Consider the following 23,061-nt stretch of genomic DNA (forward strand, 5'->3'; position numbering starts at 1 on the left):
AAGACAAAGAAATTCAAAAAGAAAAAGAATTTCCTCTGTAGCATACAGCTGCTAATAAGTACTGGAAGGGTAAAGATTTTTTTAATAGAAGTAATTTACCAATCTGTTTAACTTTCTGGCACCAGTTGATTTAAAAAAAAAAAAAAAGTTTTCCACCGGGGTACCCCTTTATTTGAAGCCTTAGCTGCAGTATCACACACAGGGTGTAAACGAGAGTGGTGCGTTTTTTTTGCAAAAGAAAATTCTGCAAAACTTTCGGCACACAGCAGTGTTTTTTTTTGTTTTTGTTTTGGTTAAAATAAATGCCCCAGCCAGATGCTAGCTGAAAGTCAATAGGGATTTAGGAAATACCAAACCCCAATGGCGTTTTTTCATGATTTTGGCCAGTTTTCCAAAATCGAAGCATGTTGAGACTGACTTTTATTATTATTATTATTTTTTTTAATAAGACAAAATCTTGGCGTTTCACTCCCACAGAATAGTGTGGGAGCATAAAACACACCATGTGGGTTTAGCATTAGCGTTTTTCCTGGCAAGTGTCACATTGGTGCAGTGAATATCATACTGGGAGCACAAAATAGAACACAGTAACCAGCACAACTTGTGTTTTCTATTTTGCAAGTTGCTGCTTCCAGTCTGTATCCATACTTTCTGTTCTCTTATTAGATCGCTAAAAATAAGAAGAGACAGAAAAAAGTTGTCGATGATGATGAGGACAGCGGTGTTGAGGTTAATTGTAGTGGAAAGAAAAATAAGGTGAGTCATAAGAAGGGCTAATATTTTTTGTGCCCCCCCCCCAAAGGTTAGCCAATTTTTTTGCATGGCTTATTTTCTTATTTTCTGTGATCCTCAGACTCCTGCCCCACGGCTCCAGGTCTCTGCTGGCTTTTCCTGGGATGTCAATTTGAATAATCTTAAGACATCCATAGCTGGTGGAAAGGAGAGCAGTTCAGACAGTGAAGATGAGGACGAGCAAACCAAGGTACTGTGCGCTTTATATAATAGTGTTCAAAGGCGTCTTTTATATTTGTCATGTTTAAGTGTGAAGGATAATATCTGTTAGGGTGCATTCACACCACGTTTTGCACATACGGGTGCTGGATCCGGCAGGGGGTGGGGCAAACCGGGCTCACCCGTACCCCGGCCAGATCAGCCCGTGACTCCATTTACTTTAATGATCCGACCGGAGTCAAACGGTCACTGCAGTCGGCTCAGTTTTGACCCGTATGCAGTTTTGGACCGGACCTAAAACCGTAGTATACTATGGTTTTAGGTCCGGTCAGGAAACCGCATACGGGTCAAAACTGAGCCGACCGCAGTCATCGTTTTACTTCGGTCGAATTATTAAAGTAAATGGAGTCACGGGCTGATCCGGCCGGGGTACGGAAGCGCCCAGTTTGCCCCTCCCTCCGCCGAATCCAGCACCCGTATGTACAAAACGTGGTGTGAATGCACCCTTACCCTGGTAATCACTTTTTATAAGTTAAATGTGCTGACCCAGTTCTCCAGATTTTTTTTTTCTTTATTTGAATAAATGAGATTCCAATGAGAGACATTTAACATGTTCTTTTATATATGGTTATGTACCTTATAGTTTTACCCCGAACTGTCTTCAAAATTTATTTTCTTTAGCTGTTCAGGGAAGAACATGTCTTTGTCTATTGTAATCTGTTTGTTATGTAATTTACCTAGACTACATTGGAGAGAGTATTAAAAAGCTGAACTTAATGAAGTAAAGGAGCATTCTTAAGTATCCAATGGCTATGCCATGCAAAGTTTTCATCTTTTAAGGCTTCTAATTCCCTTGTTTATGCATCTCACACTGCATTCCTTGTTTTTCCTTACATCTCATGTGGGAACTTTCTCCCTCACTCCCCAGAGCTAACAATTGGCTGCTGTGTGCACTGAAGCTCTGTGACATGCCACAGGTTTATACAGCTGGCTGATTGACCAGTCAGGAGCCTGCACGGAGCTCTGCTTGTTCTGCCCACACTTCCTGTATTTTGTCTGTGCACAGAGACACACAGGCAATAGTTCTGGACAATGGAGGGAGGTGGTAAGAAATATTGAGCATTTTTTTACCCAATTTTTTTATCCCTTTCTTTTGTTTGTTTAGAGCATAAAAACCAAAAAAGATACCACAAAAAAGATACACCAGAAACCACAAACAAGTAAGGAAGCTACCAATCCAAATCAGAAGCCACAATCGGTGCAGGAGTTTGAGCGCCTTGTCATAAGCTCTCCAAACATTGCTGCCAACTGGGTTCAGTATATGGATTTGCACCTCCAGGCCTCTGAGCTTGAGCAAGCACGAGCTGTGGCAGAGAGAGCCCTGCAGACCATTTACTTCAGGTAAGCATATGGCCAGATGGCTGGAACCACAGCTACAACCTCCTTTACCATATGTATGGCCTAAGTAGCAAACATTAAAATTTTCATATGTATTTTTAAATATTTCAGAGAGGAGCAAGAGAAGCTGACTATATGGGTGGCTATGCTGAACATGGAGAATACCTTTGGAACAGAGGAGACCCTTCAGAAGGTTTTTGAACGAGCCATTCAGTACAATGATCCTTTGAAAGCCTTCCAGAATTTAGTTGACATTTATATCAAGTCAGAGAAGTTTAAGGTAAAAATTATTTTTTATTTTTTCAAGCACATTCACTCAAATACAATTCAGATCCAATTGCCTCAAACTCGGATCCAGTACTGTCTCTGATCAGTTTTGGCTGAATAATGTAGTTTGTGGTTCCCCAGCAGATTTCTGATGGTTTTGCATAGAGATGAGCGAACTTACAGTAAATTCGATTTGTCACAAACTTCTCAGCTCGGCAGTTGATGACTTTTCCTGCATAAATTAGTTCAGCTTTCAGGTGCTCCCGTGGGCTGGAAAAGGTGGATACAGTCCTAGGAGACTCTTTCCTAGGACTGTATCCACCTTTTCTAGCCCACCGGAGCACCGGAAAGCTGTACTAATTTATGCAGGAAAAGTCAGCAACCGCCGAGCCGAGAAGTTCGTGACGAATCGAATTTACTGTAAGTTCGCTCATCTCTAGTTTTGCACTTGCAGTTTTTCATTGCAATTATTGAATACCAAAGAGAAGAGAAGTCTGCATTTATTCACTGTTCCTGGATTTGTCTTCAGCCTTAGCAATAACAAACCTGAACCTATTAACACAGTCTTTGTTTTTAGACTACGGCTTCTTCATTTTCTCGTTCGCTTCAATTGAGGGACACAGGAACCATGGATATATGCTGCTTGCAACTAGGAGGCTGACACTAGGCAAAAAATAAAAGGAAGTCTGCTCCTCCTGGCAGGATATACCCACCCCCTGACTCTATTCTCCGGGGTTAGGGGGATATTCTGGGTTCAGGCTCCCCCTGCACATGTTACCTGGCACTGCACCTTCCCCTCCTCTCTATGGCGCTGCGGGGGTTAATGGCCCGGCTCTGTCCCTGCCAGGACTTGCTTGCAGAGGGGGCCTCCTCTCCTTCTCCCGTTCCCTGAGCAGCCCTCGAAGCGGTCACAGCGTGTTTACCCTTGCAACAGTCCCTGCATTGTCGCACGGCAGGGAAGATGCTGCACATGGGACTGTGGCTGCCTTCTGTGCTGGCGGTCTCCTCTTTCTGCGCTCACAGCCTCTTTTCACTGTGCTCGCCGCTAGCATATAGTCTCTCCAGTGTATCGGAGGTGGCCTCGGAAGGCTGAAATTTAGCCCACGGCTTGGGCCTACTTCTCCACTGAGCTCCGCCCACCTCCTTACAGCGCCTGGAACCCAGGCGCTCCGCACTCCAGCGTATGATCGAGGGATTATGCATCCCTCCCCTTTTCGGCCTCCCTCCTATGGCCTGTCAGCGCGCGCTCCAGGGGTCATGGCTTTAACCACTCATATGATCCTCGGCTGTACTCCGGGTGGTGACCTCCCTAGGGCCCTTCCTCTCTTTTGATGGCTCCTCACACGAGTTGCCTACTCCTGCTGCCTCTGCCGTTTGCACCAGTTGTTTCCCTCAGACGTCTGCCTTCCCTCAGAGCCTGCTTCTCTCGGGACAAAGGACACGCTACTGTCTGCTCCAGCTGCCTTGCCTCAGACTGCTTCTCTCGGGACACAGGAACCTGGGTGAGCTCGCTCCTTGTCTGTCTAGGCTGTCTGACTAACTTGTGCCTCTCATGTCCAACCCTAGACCCGATACTCCCCTTCCTGGCAAGCGGCCCCTGCCCTGGTCACTTACTATTCCTGTTCGGGCTGCAGAACCAAAATGCCAGGAGGCTCTATTGAGCCCTCCTGCCCTACCTGTACGGTCTTGCAGTGCTAATGCTCCCCTGGCTGCCGCTCAGGATGGTCCGCCGGAGTTTGTGGTGTCTGACCACGCTCCGCTGTGGGTATCCTCTCTCCCCCAGTCGATATCCAACTTGGCCAATGTCTCCAGGGAGGTGGCTTCCGCCTAAGAGCGGACCTCACTGCGCCCATCTTCTAGGGAGGCTACTGTGGGTTTGCCCGACCGCCCCTCTCTGCGGCCTTCCCGAGGCTGCCCAGGTTGCCTATCTTTGGATTCTTACCCTCAGGCCTCAGCTTGAACGGAGTCCTCCCTCTCCTCCTCCACAAGGCGCCACCAGTCTTCCAGAGTCTGTTCCTGATCCCGGTCCCCTGGGGGAGCTGATGGACTCTGATGTGGAACCACTTTCTGACTCTGAGGTGTCCCGTATGTCGGACATGGTGGATAGTCTGTTGTCAGATGTCAGGGACACCTTCCACCTACAGGACCCAGGAACTTCGGACGTAGCGCCTGAAGTGTCCTTCCACCGCGCTTGTCGTTCCCCCAAGGTCTTCAGTTCCCTCGCAGAATTTGACAAGCTGTTGGAAGCGGTGTGGAAGCACCCAGAAAAACTCTTCCAAGAGGCCAAGAAGCTGCGGGCTTTCTTTACCTTTCCACAGGACTTGGTCGCCAAATGGACTTTTCCACCTACGGTGGATCCCCCTGTGTCGCGATTGTCCAAATCTACTACCCTGCCGCTGGTGGACGTGGCCCCTTTCAAGGACCCCTCAGACAAGCGCATAGAAAATGTGGCCAAGTTTGCATATGAAGCAGCCGGTTCGGCTTCCGCCTCTACCTGGGTGTCCAAATCTCTGTCGATCAAGGTATTCTTGCAGGCTCCTCCACAGGCGACCTGGCGAATTTAGCACAGCAACTCTAATGCCGGAGAATACCTCTGCTCGGCTTCCCTGGAGTCAGCCCGCTATTCGGCCTTTGCCTCAGGCAACCTTTTTGCTCTCCGGCGCTCCATGTGGCTCAAGGTGTGGAATGCCGGCACCGCCATTAAGGGTTCCCTTACAGACCTTACATTATTGGGATCTCGTCTGTTCAGCTGGACGAAATTATATCTGAGGCTACCGGGGGCAAAAGTTGCTTTTTGCCCCAAAATAGTTTGCGCCGCATGGATGCGCATAGGAAGTGTTCTTCCTTTCGGCCCTTTGGGTTTTCCTCGAGCCGTTCGGTCTAGCCAATGGCCTCACAGGACAGGAGAGCCCCTTCCTTCAAGGCTCACCCCTCCTGAAAAGCGGGGACCTGTTCAAACCACCCTCCTGCCAAGTCTAGTGCCCGCAAGACTCCCACTGCCTGATGAAGGCCCCCCATCCAGGGCTTCCCCTCTCCTGTCCCTCTATTGGGACACTTGCCTTGCGCAAGTGCAGGACACTTGGGTTCAAGAGATTGTTTCACAGGGCTATCGGATACAATTTGGTTCTATTCCCCGGGATAGTTATTTCCATTCCCGCCCTCCTCGGTCTCACCCTCCTTGGTCTCCTGCCCTCCCTGTGGCCTTTCAGGTTGCCCCTCGCACTCTTCTGTTCCAGGGAGTGATTGTTCCGGTTCCTCCTCGGGAATGTTTTTCGAGGTTCTACTCGAATCTCTTTGTTGTTCCCAAGAAGGACGGCGCTGTTTGCCCAATCCTCGACTTGAACTTCAACCGCCATGTGCACCTGCGGCACTTCCGCATGGAATCCCTGCGGTCAGTGGTCAAGTTCATGGATCCGGGCAAGTTCATTTCCTCAGTGGACATCCAGGATGCCTACCTGCACATTCCTATCTTTCCGGCCAATCAGCGGTTCCTGTGGGTCACTTTCAGTTTGTGGCTCTGCCCTTTGGGCTGGCCTCCGCTCCCCGGGTCTTTACCAAGACACTGGCAGCGGTGGTGGCTATTCTCCACTCCCGAGAGGGGTTTGTGTGCACCCCTACCTGGATGACCTGCTCATCAAAGCACCCTCTCTCGAGCACAATTGGGTGAGCCTCAGCATCACTCTGCAGAACCTGACCAGTTTCAGTTGGATTGAAAAAGTCCAACCTTTCTCCGACCAACCTCTCAGTCTCTGATTTTCCTGGGGATCCGCTTCGACACTGCAGCGGCCCGTCTGACTCTTCCGGTGGACAAGCTCCGGTCCTTGAGGCTGGGCATTCGTCTGCTCCTGCATGGCAGTGCTGGGCAAGATGGTGGCAGCCATGAAGGCGGTTCTGTATGCGCAGTTCTGGTACCGCCATCCTGTCGCAGTGGGACAAGTCTCCTCTCTCTCCACAGCGAGATCCGGCTTCCTCAGAGTGTCCACCGCTCCCTCTCAGTGTCCGCCGCTCCCTCCTCTGGTGGCTACGGTCCCCTCTTCTCTGGGAGGGTCGTTCCTTTCTGCCGCTTTGCTGGCAGATCCTGACCACGGATGCGAGTCTCCTCATCTGGGGAGGTGTCTTCCAAGACAAGACAGTCCAAGGCTGGTGGTCCTCCCCTTAGTCCTGTCTCCCAATCAATGTTCTGGAACTTCGGGCAATCTTCCTGTGCCTCCTTCATTGGAAACAGCTCATTCGCCACCTTCCAGTGCGGGTGCAGACAGACAATGCCACAGCCGTGGCGTACACCATTCGCCAAAGCGGCACCCGCAGCGCGTTGGCAATTCAAGAGGCAGCAATGATTCTCCCCTGGGCGGAAAGGCATGTTCCCGCCATCTCGGCGGTCCATATTCCCGGGGTGGACAACTGGGAGGCGGACTTTCTCAGCCACTCCACGGCCGATTCCGGCGAGTGGTCTTTCCACCCAGAGGTCTTCGCTCAAATATGTTGTTGCTTGGGGAACTTCGGATGTGGACCTGTTTGCATCCCGCTGGAACAGGAAGCCTGGTCCCAGGATCCTCTGGCGTTAGCAGTGGATGCTCTGGTGGTCCCTTGGACCTCATTCTCTCTCCCTTACCTCTTCCCGCCGCTTCCGCAACTTCCCAGGGTAGTCCAGAAACTTAAGGCGGAGGGCGACTGCCATTCTGGTGGCACCGGATTGGCCTCTTTGCGGGTGGTATGTGGATGTGGTTCGTCTCGTCATAGACATTCACTTCCGTCTTCCACAGGGCCCTGACCTGCTCACGCAAGTACCCCACTGCCACCCCAATTCACTTCTGCTGCGTTTGACGGCATCGCGGTTGAAACTGCGGTTTTGAAGGCTGAGTTTCTCTACTCGGGTCATCCGGACCATGCTTCGTGCCCGGAAGCCCTTGTCCGCCAGGATCTACCACCGTACCTGGCGGGCCTATTTCCCTGGTGTGAGGCCCGCTCCCTGTTTCCCACCTGTTTTTCCTTGCAGAACCTCTTGTCTGTCTTGCAATCTAGTTTGGAGGCGCGCCTTGCGCTGAGCTCCATCAAAGGGCAGGTTTAGTCCCTCTCTATCATCTTACAATGCTCTCTTGCGTCCGATGCATATGTCTACACGTTTTTTGCAGGGCGTGGCTCATGAGTTCCCTACGTACTTGTCCCCTACTCCGCCCTGGGACCTGAACCTTGTTCTGGATGCTTTGCAGGGTGCTCCGTTTGAGCTGCTTCGACAAATGTCTCTTCAGTTCCTCTCTTGGAAGGTTGCCTTCCTAGTTGCGGCCACGTCCATTAGCGGTGTCTCGGAACTGGCAGCCCTCTCTTGCCGTTCCCCCTTCCTGACTATTCAAGAGGACAAGGTGGTTCTTTGGCCGGTGCCTTCTTTCCAGCCTAGGGTTGTCTCTTCTTTCCACCTGAATGAAGATATTGTGTTGCCCTCCTGCCCAGCCCCTTCTCATCCCGGGGAGCGTCAGCTGCATAAGCTGGACATGGTTCGGGCTGTTTGGACTTACCCGCTTGTCATTTCTTCCTCCTTCCGGCATTGTGACTCGCTGCTTTTGCTCTCTGAAGGGCAGCGTAAGGGGCTCCAGGCCTCTAAGGAGACTATCTCCCGGTGGATTCGGTGCTCCATCTCGAAGGCCTATCGTTTTAAGGGGGATATGTGTGTGTCGTGTCCCCCCCCCCCCTCTTTCCGGGTGACTGCTCACTCCACTCGCGCAGTGGGGGCCTCTTGGGCGGTCAGCCACAGGGCTTCAGCATTGCAAGTTTGCAAGGCGGCTACTTGGTTGTCCTTGTACACATTCTCTAAGTTCTATCGTGTTCGTACATTTTGGCCCTCATTTACTATTCTAAACCGACTTGTTTTGTCGGGTTTTTTTGGCACATCTTTGTCTGCGACATGTCGCAGACATCGTGCGCCAGTCTGCGACACGATGCAACATTTTTTCCCGATGGACCCGATGTGGATTCTCCCAAACCCAAAAAAGGGGCGTAACCCGACATTTCTGAGCTTTCCCACGTATTTATAAAGGTTTCCAACCCGAATTTGTTGTATTGTTGTGGATTTTTTCACGACAACTCAGAGGAGTTGGAAACCAAAACCAACAAAACCCACGTGCGACAAACAGGATGCGACATAATAATAATAAATACCAGGGGAAAAAAGCAGTCGGGTAGGAAAGCAAGATAGACTTACAACCCGATTTTCTAAGTAAATGAGGGCCTTTGTGTCTGTTAACGCAGGTCTTGGCCGCAAGGTTTTACAGGTGGTGGATCATTCGTCCGCCTGAGTTCGTTGTGGCTGGGATCTCTGTGTTCCCTCCTAGGGGACTGCTTTAGGACGTGCCCCACCAATTGAAGCGATCGAGAAAAGTAGATATTTTTTATTTTTTTTTGTAATACTTACTGTAAAATCTCTTTATTGGTGCTTCTATTGTGGGACACAGCACTTGCCCATAGGTTTTAGTTGGTTGTAGCCAGCCAGGTTCGGCCACCTGTTTGGGAGTTCTTTGGTCTTCCTTTTTTTTGTCTGGGTTTTGTTCGGACTGTTTTCTCTTTGTCTGTTTCTTCTACTGCTTTGAGACTAAACAGATTAGCTCAGAGTCGGAGCGGGTATATCCTGCCAGGAGGAGCCGACTTCCTTTTAGTTTTTTTTGCCTAGTGTCAGCCTCCTTGTGGCAAACAGTATATACCCATGGTTCCTGTGTCCCCCAATAGAAGCTCTGAGAGAGATTTTACAGGAAGTATAAAAAATCTACTGTTTGTATCTTCCACAGGAGACATTATGCATACCGGATCAGGTAGCGTCTCTTATTTTCTTTGCAGTATTATGTTGTTACCATACAGATTTGTGCAGCATGTCCCTTTTGTATAATTGTTCAATATTACTGAGGAACGTCACCATTACTTGGTTCTATATTACTTCATCATCAAATTTTGTTTCCAGGAGGCGGAAGAATTGTTTAACACCATGGTGAAGCGTTTCCGGCAGGAGAAGTCTGTATGGTGGAAATATGCTACATTCCTTCTGAAACAAGGCCAGTCTGAAGCCACACACAAATTATTGGAGCGAGCACTGAAGTGTGTTCCAGAAAAAGAACGTGAGTAGTAAAGTGCTGGTACTGCCATGCCTAGGCTGGAGAATATATAAACTCTCATTGACGATGTCTTAACAATAGAAAAAGGTGTAACTGTATCATGCATTTTTTTTCTGTATTGGTGAATATTATGAGTTATCACTTAGCTTACGTAAGACACATGAATATTTTTGTGCACTTCACACAGTACAGCTACTCATAGGGAACCATGAGCTGCCATAGATCAGCTTGACAGGACAGTGAATAGGGGATATTTAGAAGATGAAATATGCAGTTTTTCTTAGTTTCTGCCTGACTCATCAGAACCTGGAGAAGGCAACGTAACAGCAAATTCTTCCTTCAATAGTTGAGGCTATTGTGACCCTTATAACTGTCCAAAATGATATTGAATGTTTACTACTCTTATGACAATTGAAATTGCATGTTTTATTATAGTAATCATCACTGGCATGGTTTTATTTAATATACACCTCTAGCTTTAAAGGGGTACTCCTCTGACTAGCCTTCCGGTCGCCCTTACGTGACGTCAGGCCATGCCCCCTCAATGCAAGTCTATGGAGGGGGGCGTGGCGGCCGTTACACCTCCTCCCATAGACTTATGTTGGGGGTGTGGCTTGACGTGGAGTTTTGAACGCAGCCAGAAGGGCTGGTCAATGGAATACTCCTTTAACCTCTTAAGGACTCAGGGCATACCTCTACGCCCTGAGCCCGGTCCCAGTGTTTAAAACGGGGTCCCTCTGTGACCCAGCATCACACCGGGTCGGTCCCGGCTGCTAGTCATAGCCGGGAACCTGGGCTAATAGCTGCGCTATTAACCCTTCAGATGCGGCGATCAAAGTTGACCACCGCGTCTGAAAGTGAAAGTAAACGCTTCCCAGCAGTTCAGTCGGGCTGATCGGGACATCGCGATAATCGCGATGTCCCCATCAGCAAGGACGCAAGCGGAGACCCCCTTACCTTGCTCCGTCGCATCCGATCTGGGTTTGATTGCTCCAAGCCTGAGCTACAGGCTTGAGCAATCGAGCCCCTATCTCGCTGATCCATGCAAAGCTATGGCTTTGCAGGGATCAGGGTAAAAGATCAGTGTGTGCAGTGTTATAGGTCCCTATGGGAGCTATAGCACTGTTAACTTTTTTTATTTTCCATTTTTTTTTTTTTTTTTGCAAAGGTCATTTCACCCCTTCCCTAATTAAAGTTTGAATCACCCCCGTTTTCCCATAATAAAAAAACTGTAAATAAAAATAAACATGTGGTATCGCCGTGTGCGTGAATGTCCGAACTATAAAAATATATTGTTAATTAAACTGCACGGTGAATGGCGTACACGCAAAAAAATTCAACATAACGTATTTTTGGTCACTTTTTATATCCTAAAAAAACTGAATAAAAAATGGTACCAATAAAAACTTCAGAACACGGCACAAAAAATGAGCCCTCATACCGGCCCGTACGCAGAAAAATAAAGTTATAGGGGTCAGAAGATGACAATTTTAAACATATAAATTTTTTCTGCATGTAGTTATGATTTTTTTTCCAAAGTACGACAAAATCAAACCTATATAAGTAGAGTGTCATTTTAACCGTATGGACCTACAGAATAAAAATGAGGTGTCATTTTTACCGAAAAATGCACTGCGTTCAATTTTGTCGCACAATTAATTTTTTTTTTTCCGTTTGGCCGTGGATTTTTTGGTAAAATGACTAATCTCACTGCAGAGTAGAATTGGTGGCGCATAAAATAAACCATCATATGGAATTTTATGTGCAAAATTGAAAGCGTTATTTTTAGAAGGTGATGAGGAAAAAATGAAAATGGAAAAACGCTGAGACCTTAAAGGGGTTAAAGGCTAAGTGGTTATGATATCAATGGTGTGTGACAGTTTATACCATGTACTGTGTGCTGTATGAACATTGGAGCTGGTCAAATGTGTTCATCCATTTTGCCAATTTGCCTTTCCGGGCAGAAAGTTGTAATGTTTCTTTCCATTTTCAGATATGGATCTCATTTCCAAGTTTGCTCAGCTGGAGTTCCGTATGGGAGATGCTGTACGCGCCAAGGCCTTATTTGAAAGCACATTGAGCAGCTACCCTAAACGCACAGACCTCTGGTCGGTGTACATCGATATGATGATGAAACATGCAAGTCAGAAAGAAGTCCGGTATGCATGGTTTATTTATTGGTTAATCTTACTGGTCTAGAATAAGTTCAACAACCAAATATGGACAAAGCTTTGAATATTTAACTCCCAGCATGCAGCTGTGCTGTTGTAGTCTCACATATCCATACTATGTAAATAATAATAATCTATCACTGCATGGCAGCATACATCCACTCTGTAAATGCTCATTGCGGATTGTAGGGCTAATTATGCCCATTACTTGCCTAATTTCCAGATGAGGCTTGAAGAGGTTTAATTATCTTTGTCGCCCTCCTCTGCACCCTCTACATTTCAGTCATCTCCTTCTTATATACAGGTGCCCAAAATTGGACACAATACTTCATTGGGGCAGATTTATCAAAACCTGTCCAGAGGAAAAGTTGCTGAGTTGCCCATAGCAACCAATCAGGTTACTGCTTTCATTTTTCAGAGGCCTTTTCAAAAGGGAAAGTAGCGATCTGATTGGTTGCTACGGGCAACTCAGCAACTTTTCCTCTGGACAGGTTTTGATAAATCTTCCCCCATATGTAGTCCAACTAGTGATTTATATGGAGACAAAACTATGTTCCTGTCATGAGCCTCTGTATCTCTATTGCAATGTTTCCCAACCAGTGTGCTTCCAGCTGTTGCAAAACTACAACTCCCAGCCTGCCCGGACAGCCTTTGGCTGTCCGGGCAGGCTGGGAGTTATAGTTTTGCAACAGCTGGAGGCACACTGGCTGGGAAACACTACTCCATTGATACACCCCATGACTTTGTTAGCCTTGGCAGCTCTTGCCAAGTACAAAATCATCATGAAAAATACATGATGTATAAGTTCAGTCCATGACCAAAACAAAGTGACTTGTGTGTGAAAACAGGACATTTTTTTATCATGTTGTATCTTGAGTAAATTTAGTACAGTAGGTTTGTACCTCCCCCAAGATTGTCTACCCCATCTCCAGGCATTTCTGATACATTGTTATGCCTAGGGCACTTCCTGTGGGTGCCATAGATGATCCATGAACTTTTGTCATGCCCCATCCCCTCAGGCTCTGCTCTGGACAAACACATTATTTACTTGGGAGTGCTCCTTTAAGCACCATCATTATGGCAGATAATTGGATATTTTGTACAGTGACCCCCCCCCCCCCCCCCGACCTACGATGGCCCCGACATACGATCATTTCAACATACAATGGCCTCTCAGAGGCCATCGCATGTTGAAGGCAGCATCGACATACGATGCTTTTGTATGTCGGGGCCATCGCATAAACGGCTATCCGGCAGTGCAGACTGCTTCAGCTCCCGCCGGATAGTCGTTTACAGTGCCCCGTGTGGTCCGCTCACGATCACTTACCTGTCCTCGGGGCTCCGGCGCGTCCTCTTCGGGATCCCCTGCATCGTCGGCGCTCTCCATCGTTGTCATCACGTCACTGCGCACGCCGTCCAGTCATTAAATAGGAGCGGCGTGCGTAGCGACGTGATGGCGGCGACGGAGAGCGAGGATGCTGGGGAAGCAGAGGCCTTGCTGGAGCGTCGGGGACACGGCGACAGCTTTGGAAGGCGACATCCAGGGCAGCGGTGACAGTCAGGAGCGGTGGGGACACGCGAGTATAACCTCCAATACCATTGGTCTTCAACCTGCGGACCTCCAGATGTTGCAAAACTACAACTCCCAGCATGCCCGGACAGCCGTTGGCTGTCCGGGCATGCTGGGTGTTGTAGTTTTGCAACATCTGGAGGTCCGCAGGTTGTAGACCACTGTCCTATACTTTACATTGCACGGATCCCTCAACATACGATGGTTTCAACAAACGATGGTCCATTTGGAAGGGATTACCATCGTATGTTGAGGGACCACTGTATTTATATTCCACTGTCTTTACAGGGATATCTTTGAGCGAGTCATCCATCTAAGTTTGGCACCGAAAAAAATAAAGTTCTTTTTCAAGCGCTATCTGGAGTATGAGAAGAAACATGGCAACGAGAAGACAGTTCAGACTGTGAAGGAGAAGGCCCTAAATTATGTGGAATCTAAAGGGTCTGTGGCCACAACATAAAGCCTGCACCTCTATGGGACTTGTATTGGTGACTTTCTGCAGATGTGGGAAAACTCCACACCCTGAAGACTTGTTTTTGTGGTTGTGTAGATCACATTGTTCCACTTCGAATTGACTTTCCTTGGGGATTTTTAATAAGATTCAGATGTTCTACAGTGAGAGCTTTGGAGAAAAACAGACTTTACATTGTAGTCTTTCTATCATCAATCCGACTGTTTTTTATTTTATACAGAAGCATTTTGTGCACCATTGAAGGCATTTGGTAATCAGCTGAAATAAATGCCGCTCTTTAAAGAGAATCTGACATCAGAAAATGACCTTGTGTTTATCAAACAAATCTCATATGAACCTAATGTTTAAAGGGGTACTCCACTGGAAAACATTTTTCTTTTAAATCAACTGGTGTCAGAAAGTTAAACAGATTTGTAAATTACTTCTATTAAAAAAAAATCTTAATCCTTCCAGTACTTATCAGCTGCTGAATGCTCCAGAGGAAGTTCTTTTCTTTTTGAATTTCCTTTCTGGCTAACCACAGTGCTCTCTGCTGACAACTCTGTCCATTTCAGGAACTGTCCAGAGCAGGAAAGGTTTTCTATGTGGAAATTCTCCTACTCTGGACAGTTCCTACTGGACTATAGATTCCTGTTGTCCATGTGGATGCTGCAAAGCAGATCTCAAAATGCTGTTAAATTTGCACGGTTTCCTAACATTTTTGTAAATCATCATTATTCATAAACTTCATCTATTACCTGTGTGACAACTGAGCAAGCCTACCTGTCACTTCAGACACCCACCTGTTTGCCTTTTGGAGACGCACCTCCATCCCTGCACCCTTGACCCTCAGAGCTGGCATGCTACAGTAAGACACTGTCTGACAAAGGGACCAGATATTTTCTTCCATTCCTTCTATGCTTATACTCTTCCTCACCCCTCCTTTTTCTTTTTTCACTTTTTTTTTTCTTCTCTGGCCTCCTACTGTTATAAATCTTCTGCTCTTTCTTCTGCATTTGCACCCCTTCAGCTCCCCCCCACCCCCTGCATGGTTACCTCCAAAAACAAATCAATTGCACAAGTTGGAAACTTGCCTTATTTTGCTGCATATTTTCTGTAACTTATTTTGTTACCCATTGACTTGAGTAGGAAAATACGCAGCAGCAAAATATGGCATGTGTGACCCTACCCTAAATTTGTTTATCTGTGACTATGACATGTCACTAGGTCCCTTCAGCATTACCCCTGCACCCTGCCGTCCTCCTCCTGGTCATCGTCTCTGCATGGCTCGGCAAGATACAACTGTGAAAAGAGCTTCATTGAGAATCGGAGGGCACCCAGCATGGTTTTCCATGTGTGGAAGACCCCCTGTGAATATTATGTGGCTCTGATGACCGACTCTAAAGGCAGCGCAAGTTGCACAACAATAAAAGCCTTGAGTAGGAGGCTGGTCCCAGATTGTCATATTGTGTCTACATCAGGACTCCTGTGGTTCTACTGAAACCAAGTTAGATCACCATACAACCCTATAGTCTTCTAAGTTTGTTTTAGTAAAATTACAAAACAGTCAACATCCTTTTGGCAATAATATGGCTTAAACTGGCCTTACTCATCTGGTGGTTAGGGCTGGGCGGTATTGCCAAATGTGTGTATTACGGTATTTTTGTCACTTTTGGTGATTCCGCGGTATATAATGGTATTTCCTCCTCCCCTCCCCAATATGATACCACACAGTATAGAGTGTCAGCGCCAGCGGCCGCAACAAACAGGAGGACGGGGAGGGCAGCGCTTGCGGGTGACATATGTGATTTGTTCCCCGCTGGGCTAATAATTGTGGGGGGGGGGGCAGAACAGCGCTCGCGGGTCACATGTGATTAGTTCCCCGATGTGGAGACAGCGCAGCGCTGGGCTGAAAATGCATTCATTCCCAAGGGGGAGGGGCCAAACCGGTATTGCGCTATGGGTTAAAATTCATATCTTGCAGCACAAAAATGTCGGTATTCGGTATAAACCGGTATACCGCCCAGCCCTACTGGTGGTGCTACCATTATACCATGTATTTGCCAATACCTATACCCTATTGCCTTTCTACCATCTACTGCACTTCTTCCAACCTTCAGTGTTCTACTTTCCTCACCTACCTTGCTCTCCTCCAGAATATAGCATGTTCAATCTTTCATCTTATGGAATATCTGATCTAATTCTGATGATCTTTGGCCACTCACTGACTGATGTGACTAATCCTAATGCAGATTGGTGACCGTGCCTGTTACCTCACATAACCTGAGACTGGTGCATCCCACTGAATATTTATAGTAGTGGTGAAAGCCGAACCTGAATGACAAGTACATGTTGCTTCCCACTTTACACATTTCCAAGTTTTCTCAGCCAGTGCAGCTATCTAAGCATAGAACCGAAGACGTCTTCACATGTGTTCTAGGGATGGTCTGGGCATAGGCACTGAAATGGTTTTATTACACATTGGACAGGAGTTTCGCACTTCTAACCATTTCATCAGGCACCTAGGGAAAGTGAGAAGAAAGTCAGTCTTACATTCTTAGAATTAAAATTTAAGATTTTTATTTTTATTTGACTATGCTACAGGGGCTGTAAAGTTAGTGCAGTTCATAATTTAGTGTCTGTACCTGTGTGTGTCGGTTTTCTCACAATTCTTCTGTGATTTTAACCCCAATATTTATTTTTAACAGCATACAAAATGACTGTTGTCTCAGATTTTTCCCAGCTTGCAGTGCAGCCGAGACCTGACTCACTAGTCAGCTGATGACAGGGAGCCTGTCTGCTTCAATGAGTGGAGCGTTCGCTTGGTGGGAGAGAGATCAATCTGCAACTAATGCAACAGCTGTAGGCACCCTGATTGAAACCCACAGGTCTTTTGAATGGATGCAGCTCATTTATGTTTTAGTGGGTGGGGTGGCTGATGTGTAGGAGGGAAATGGAATTGTGGGCAAAAAAAGAAAACAAACAGGAAATACCAGTTCACAAAAAGCTAGCCACAGTGTTATGGTAATCTCACAACATAGTTATTTAGCCCCAAGACAAGCCCAGATCCTTCCTAAGCATGCCCATTACTGTCTGCTAAGTATGTATTAAAATCACCTTATGGTGGAGAACCCCTTTAATGACCAAGCCTAATTTTTCAAATCTGGTGTGTTTTTTTTTTTTTTTTTTTTTTTTTTTTTTTTTAAAGTCGCTGTTTCCCAACTGGGGTGCCTCAAGCTGTTACAAAACGACAACTCCCAACATGCCCGGACAGCCTTTGGCGGGATTTACTAGGACAATTAAGGGGACACAGCCCAGCTTGGTACCTGTAGTGTTATAATGGCTACAGAGCCGCAGGATGCAGATCACTCCTCTAAAGGCTTCTTTGGCTCCTAATGTCTAGACCAGTGTGTTCCAACTAGGGTGCCTCCAGCTGTTGCAAAACTCCCAGCATACCTGGACTGCCATTAAGTTTATTTTACCTATTAGTTGAACCACATGATCAGGCTGTGTTGGAGTTTCCAAAACTTCAATGAAATCACTTACTATTAGAAACGAACATGATGCAGTTACGACCCCCAATACTACCTGATGGTGTGTTTTAACCTCTATAGCACCAGAAAATCATGATATCCAAGACTCAATCAATCTATATTTGTTAATATTAACAAATATGACTGCCTCTAGAACAGTGTTTTTCAAACAGTGTGTCCCCAGCTGTTGTAAAACTACAACTAGCAGCAGCATGCCTGGACAGCCTTTGCATGTCTGGGCATGCTGGGAGTTGTAGTTTTGCAACAGCTGGAGACACACTGTTTGGAAAAACTTCTCTAGAATCTAAATTTCTAATTTGTCAGCAGTTGTATCATTATCAGCAGCTGTGTGGCATTTCACTGTAAATAGGTCATCACCCTCTTCCCAGCTGGCACTTACTTTGTGTGGAACACATGAGTGCAGGGACATAAGCCAAGTTCTTCCTTCACTTTAAACTCTTCCAGACACACGGCGCACACTTGCTGTGGATACATTAATAAATATATATTTCATCAGCTTACTACAAAAACAGTGCTTTATTTTTAAATTTTAAAATATAAATTTTTATTTAAAGGGGTTCTCCACTGCTGACCGCTGTGACGCCCCCTTCCCATAGACTTTCGTTGTGGGGGCGGGCGTGATGTCACGAGGGGGCGGCCTCGGACACGGAAGCCCGCACACAGCGTTTGGAATAATTAACTTCCGGACGCTGTGAGCAGAGCTCCGGAAGATAGGGCATTGGAAAACCCCTTTAATTTTGTGTGGCGCTAATGTGCATATGCGCTAAATTTATTAAACGGCCGCAGGGCATTTGATAAATTTTGCGCAGGTATACAGTTTCTGAAATTTCAATACACCATTTTCCATGGTTTACTTGTGTAAAATGTTGGGACTTTATCCCATTGTGCAAAAGTCACCAAAAAGCTAAGCCTTGTCTGGGGTTGCAATGTTTTGGAGGTGTTTGTGCAAATATTGAAAAGGTTTAAAAAAGGTGCACTACATTCAGGTTGTATTCTTAAAGGGGTACTCCACCCCTAGACATCTTATCCCCTATCCAAAGGATAGCTGTCACGCTCCCTCCCATAGACTTGCATTGAGGGGCAGGGTGTGATGTCACACGGGGGTGGAGTCGTGACGTCACGATCTTCATTCCTGGTGGTCGAGATGGACTCAGCCTGAGGACCTTCAGCGGTTCCGGAAGCAGCTACAGGTGGGTGCTGCATGGTAGATCCAGGGGGTCCCCAGCAGTGGGACCGTGGCGATCTGACATCTTATCCCCTATCTAGGGGCGGAGTACCCCTTTAAATGAGTGTAATCCCTTGCACAAAATTTGGGAACTATTTACCATTACAAAACTATACAACCAATGATAAATCCCCCTCTGTCTAATATCACTAATGCTTTTAGGATAGACTATTACATCCAGCAGATTAAAGTACATATATATTTCTGTTACATTTGCATATCCTGGCGAGTAGGTACATGGTATGGGCCTACAAGCTGTACTAGAGTAGTTTGCATCATATGTGAAGAACTGAACCTGAAACCAAAACTGATTTTGCCCATGGGTTGTTATGGGCAGACACTTTTGGTTCCAGGCAGATGAGAAATCTGGGCAACTGTATCTCCAACAGAATAGGATCATGGGTGTCATCTAAACAACACCAAATACCTAGGAGATGGCACATTTCCGAGCGGTCCCAGCACCAGCCAGATTATTCAAATGTGCAGAATGTCCATCTGTGCTTTCCCTGCAGACGTTCTGCATGGCCTTAGGCTGCTCTTTCATAAGTCAGAGTAGAGTGACTATGAAGAGTGTCAGCCTGGAAAAGTCAAAATGTTAATGTAAAAGACGTGGAGAATAATTACCGTATTTATCGGCATATAGCACGCACCCCCATTTTAACAGGGAAATTTAAGTAAAAAAATAAAATGTATAATAGATGACTTGGACGAAATGCCACATCATCCCACCAACTTCTGCACCTCAGTTTGGTCCTGTCCCCTCCAGTGCCACATCATTCCTTCCTTTTTTTTTTATTAGTCCCTGTGCCACCCTCTCATTGCTACCCCCCATGTCTCATCATCCCCCCCATGTCTCAATATATCCCCCTGTCATAGACCACCACTAGCCATACAGACATTAAGCATTTAGTGCCTCCCCCCACCATTATTTCCCCCTGTCTCATCATCCCCCCACCCTGTCTCATTATGTCCCCCCAACATTCCCCCCCCTCATCATTTCCCCGTCTCATCATCCCCCCCCCCCCCCCCATCATGTTCCTCCTATGCTATTCTTCCCCTCCCTCATCCCCTCTTTTCCCTGCTTTTCATAGTTTTTTTTTATTTTCCTTACCTGGCTGCACTTCGGCTGTGCGGGCTGCAGTCAGTGAAGCAGATGAGTGACGTCCTCTCACGGCTTCTCTGCGCGGCATCAGGGACGTCACTTTTCATTTCCTGTAACCGCCGCTAGTCAGAGTTCAGAGTGTGGTGAAATGAAAAGTGACATCACTGCAGAGAAGCCGGGAGAGGACATCACTCACCTGTTTCACTGACCACAGCCCGCAAGACCGAGGATCCCCATTGCGTCCGTGCTCATGATCCACTCAGCTTCCCATTGCCGGAGATTCTTCTCCTTTGGCGATCCTCCTGATGTGATTCTTTCAATTCCTAGACTGTCAGTGACCTGTCATCACTATTATGGTAAGTCTTCATATGTTCAGTCAGTCGGGCAGAACCTATGCCGGTTTTTAGAGAGCGTTTATGTTCTTTGAATCGGGAGATTAAGCATCTCTTTGTGGACCCAATATAGTATTTATGACATGGGCATAGGATTGCGTACATTCGGAGCGGCAGCATATAAAGTCCTTTATGTAGATTTCATAACCCACCAGTCTGATAAACGCTCCTTTGAACATCTGGGCACAGTGTATATAGGTGCCACATTTGAAATTTCCTTTCAGTTCATTGCGGGTGAGCCAATACTACGATGCATTTTTACTGGAAAAGGTAGAGGAAACTAGGATGTTTTTTAGGGTATCCAATCCCCTGAAGGTGACAATGGGTTTTTTGATTGTTACTTTGTGTGTGATGGGATATCTCTCAATTATGTGCCGGTTTTAGTGAAGCGCCTTCTTGATCACGTCTGCTAATGGGTTAAATCTAAAGGAGAACACAAACCTTTTTTCCTTCATTCTGGGCGCTTGCTTTTTGTTTTTGTGTTTTGTACACCAGATCTTGAAAATGAAAAAAATCTACAAATCTAGTATACAATTTCAGCTGCTTCAGGAACGGATTAAGAACTGTAGAGAACTTTGTGTTCCAAGGAGACTAGGAAGAGATTAACAATTGTGTGCGCTACTGATGTGCCCATCACCATGCCCATTTCTTGCATGTACCATTCGCCATTGAAAATGAAACAGTTGTAGTCAGTACAACATTAAGACCTTCTTTTACAAATTCCACATATTCTGGACTTTTTTCAGCAGCCAGGAGAAATTCGCCTATTACCTCGATGCCCATCTTTTGGGGGATCCGAGTATATAGGGCTTTCCACGTCAATTGTAGCCAAGTGAAAAGACTTTTCCCAGTGAAAATTCTCCAAGATTTGGAGAAAGCTCTCTATATCTTTCAGATGTGATGGGATGTTCAGGAGAAGTGGTCTGAGAAGCCAGTCGAGGTATTTCGAGAGGTGTTCCAAGGGTGCTCCTACGCCGGCCACTATCGCTATTCATGGTGGGGACTCGACAAAAACATACCCGTTTCCTCTACCATTTCCAGTAAAAATGCACTGGAGAATTGGCTCACCCGCAATGAACCGAAAGCAAATTTCAAATGTGGCACCTATATACACTGTGCCCAGATGTTCAAAGGAGCCTTTATCAGACTGGTGGGTTATGAGATCTACATATAGGACTTTATATGCTGCCGCTCCGAATGGGTGATATAGTATTTATGACATGGGCATAGGATTGCGTATATCGGGTTCACAAAGAGATGCTTATTCTCCCGATTCAGAGAACATAAACGTTCTCTAAAAACCGGCATAGGTTCTGCCCGACTGACTGAACATATGAAGACTTACCATAATAGTGATGACAGGTCACTGACAGTCTGGGAATTGAAAGAATCACATCAGGAGGATCGGCAAATGAGAAGATTCTCCGGCAATGGGAAGCTGAGTGGATCATTCGGGCATTGTTGTTTTCACTTCTACCTACCCCTGTCTTACCCAATTACTACTACCCCTATCAGAGACTTGTGCCTTACCTACATGTTGGGAGTAGTAGTGCGGTCTCTTCTACTCCTCTAGTGCCTACAAAATGTTAATGTGTTGCCTAGACAGTCTATTCATTTCCAGTGCTGCCTGCGGGATCTCCAGCAGAAATTCCATCCGGAGATAACGCAATGTGAACCCGGCCTTAAGTCTCTTCCAAAATTGTCATCTTTGATATAACACAAGGCCAAGGACTAATAGGCTATGTTCACACGAGGGAATGTCCTCCCAGAGAATCTCTCTGCAGACATTCCCCTGAATGCTAGGACGGCTCAGAAATGCGCCATCTCGTAGAAGGCAATGCATTCCATGTGGAGTCAGCAGAAAGAATGGACATGTCCATTCTTTCTGCGGACACAGAAATTTTGAATTTTCGTGCCAAATGCTTCTGGCGCAGAAATTCTATGTGCACAACACAGCAGAATCCCATTTAAATCACTGGGACTCTGCTGCTGCAGAATCTCCATACAGAATTCCACACGGAAATTCTGGCATGTGAACATATCCTCATTAGTATTCAGAATATTGGGCAGACTAGGTGGGCCAAAGGGGCCAGTTCTTAGACCCTGACTGATCTTAACTTTTGGCATGTCTGTGTGACATGTCAAAAGCTCATTGAAAGGAAATCTGTCATCAGTGTCACCTGCAATAACCTGTTGGTACAGTCATGTAGTGCAGGTGTCACTGATGATAACCATACTTTACCTGTTCCTACTCCGTGCTCCCGTTCTCCTGCTATCTTGCTCCGTGTCTTACATTCCGGGGCTGATTTGGAGCATGGGCGGAGCTTCCTGATGTCACTGCTGCTGCTTCTCTGCTGGGTCCCGCAGCTAGCAAACAGGAGCAATGATGTCAGGAAGCTGCACCCATGCTCCAAGTCCACCCGGAACAGAAGATACGGAGGAAAAGTACGAAATCACGGAGCCGGACCAGGTAAGTATGGTTGTTATGAGTGTCATCAGTGTCACCAGCACGAACTGTCTGTACCGTCAGGTTAGTGACACTGAAGACAGATTTCCTTTAATGGAAATCTGTCATCAGAATCACCCGCACTAAACCTGTTACACGGGCTTGTAGTGCGGGTTATCCTGATTAAAACGCTTCTTACCTCATTAAAAACTGTGCAGGGGTTCGCCAGATATCTTCATTTTTAGTTATATGGTATTCCAAGGCCTGTGTAACAGGTTTAGTGCGGGTGATTCTGATGACAGATTTCCTTTAAATGACTAATTCTTTAACCCCTTAAGGACTCAGGCCATTTGGGCCTTAAAGAGGCACTGTCATTGTTAAAAACTTTTCATATTTCACAATATACACCTGTTAAATTTTTTTTTTAATTTTCACCT

General features: G+C 46.5%; 2 protein-coding genes across 3 annotated transcripts in view; one reads left to right on the plus strand and one right to left on the minus strand.

Moving 5' to 3' along the window:
• Window positions 1-14,903, plus strand: part of PDCD11 (programmed cell death 11) — an 80,833-nt gene extending 65,930 nt beyond the window's left edge. For both annotated transcript variants that reach the window (XM_056529675.1, XM_056529676.1), the window contains 7 exons: window positions 667-756; window positions 854-982; window positions 2,117-2,352; window positions 2,461-2,629; window positions 9,563-9,716; window positions 11,707-11,872; window positions 13,743-14,903. In XM_056529675.1, the coding sequence (XP_056385650.1) occupies window positions 667-756; window positions 854-982; window positions 2,117-2,352; window positions 2,461-2,629; window positions 9,563-9,716; window positions 11,707-11,872; window positions 13,743-13,914 (1,116 nt within the window). In that variant the 3' untranslated portion in view covers window positions 13,915-14,903. The remainder of the gene's footprint in view (window positions 1-666; window positions 757-853; window positions 983-2,116; window positions 2,353-2,460; window positions 2,630-9,562; window positions 9,717-11,706; window positions 11,873-13,742) is intronic.
• LOC130281924 (RING finger protein 122-like) overlaps window positions 1-23,061 on the minus strand; it is a 46,197-nt gene that overhangs the window by 296 nt on the left and 22,840 nt on the right. The window contains exons 5-6 of the mRNA XM_056529684.1: window positions 17,839-17,921; window positions 16,240-16,427 (exon numbers count right to left, since the gene is read on the minus strand). Coding sequence (XP_056385659.1) covers window positions 16,331-16,427; window positions 17,839-17,921 — 180 coding nt within the window. The 3' untranslated portion in view covers window positions 16,240-16,330. The remainder of the gene's footprint in view (window positions 1-16,239; window positions 16,428-17,838; window positions 17,922-23,061) is intronic.

Source organism: Hyla sarda, chromosome 7 (assembly GCF_029499605.1).
Source record: "Hyla sarda isolate aHylSar1 chromosome 7, aHylSar1.hap1, whole genome shotgun sequence".
Taxonomy (NCBI): Eukaryota; Metazoa; Chordata; class Amphibia; order Anura; family Hylidae; genus Hyla; species Hyla sarda.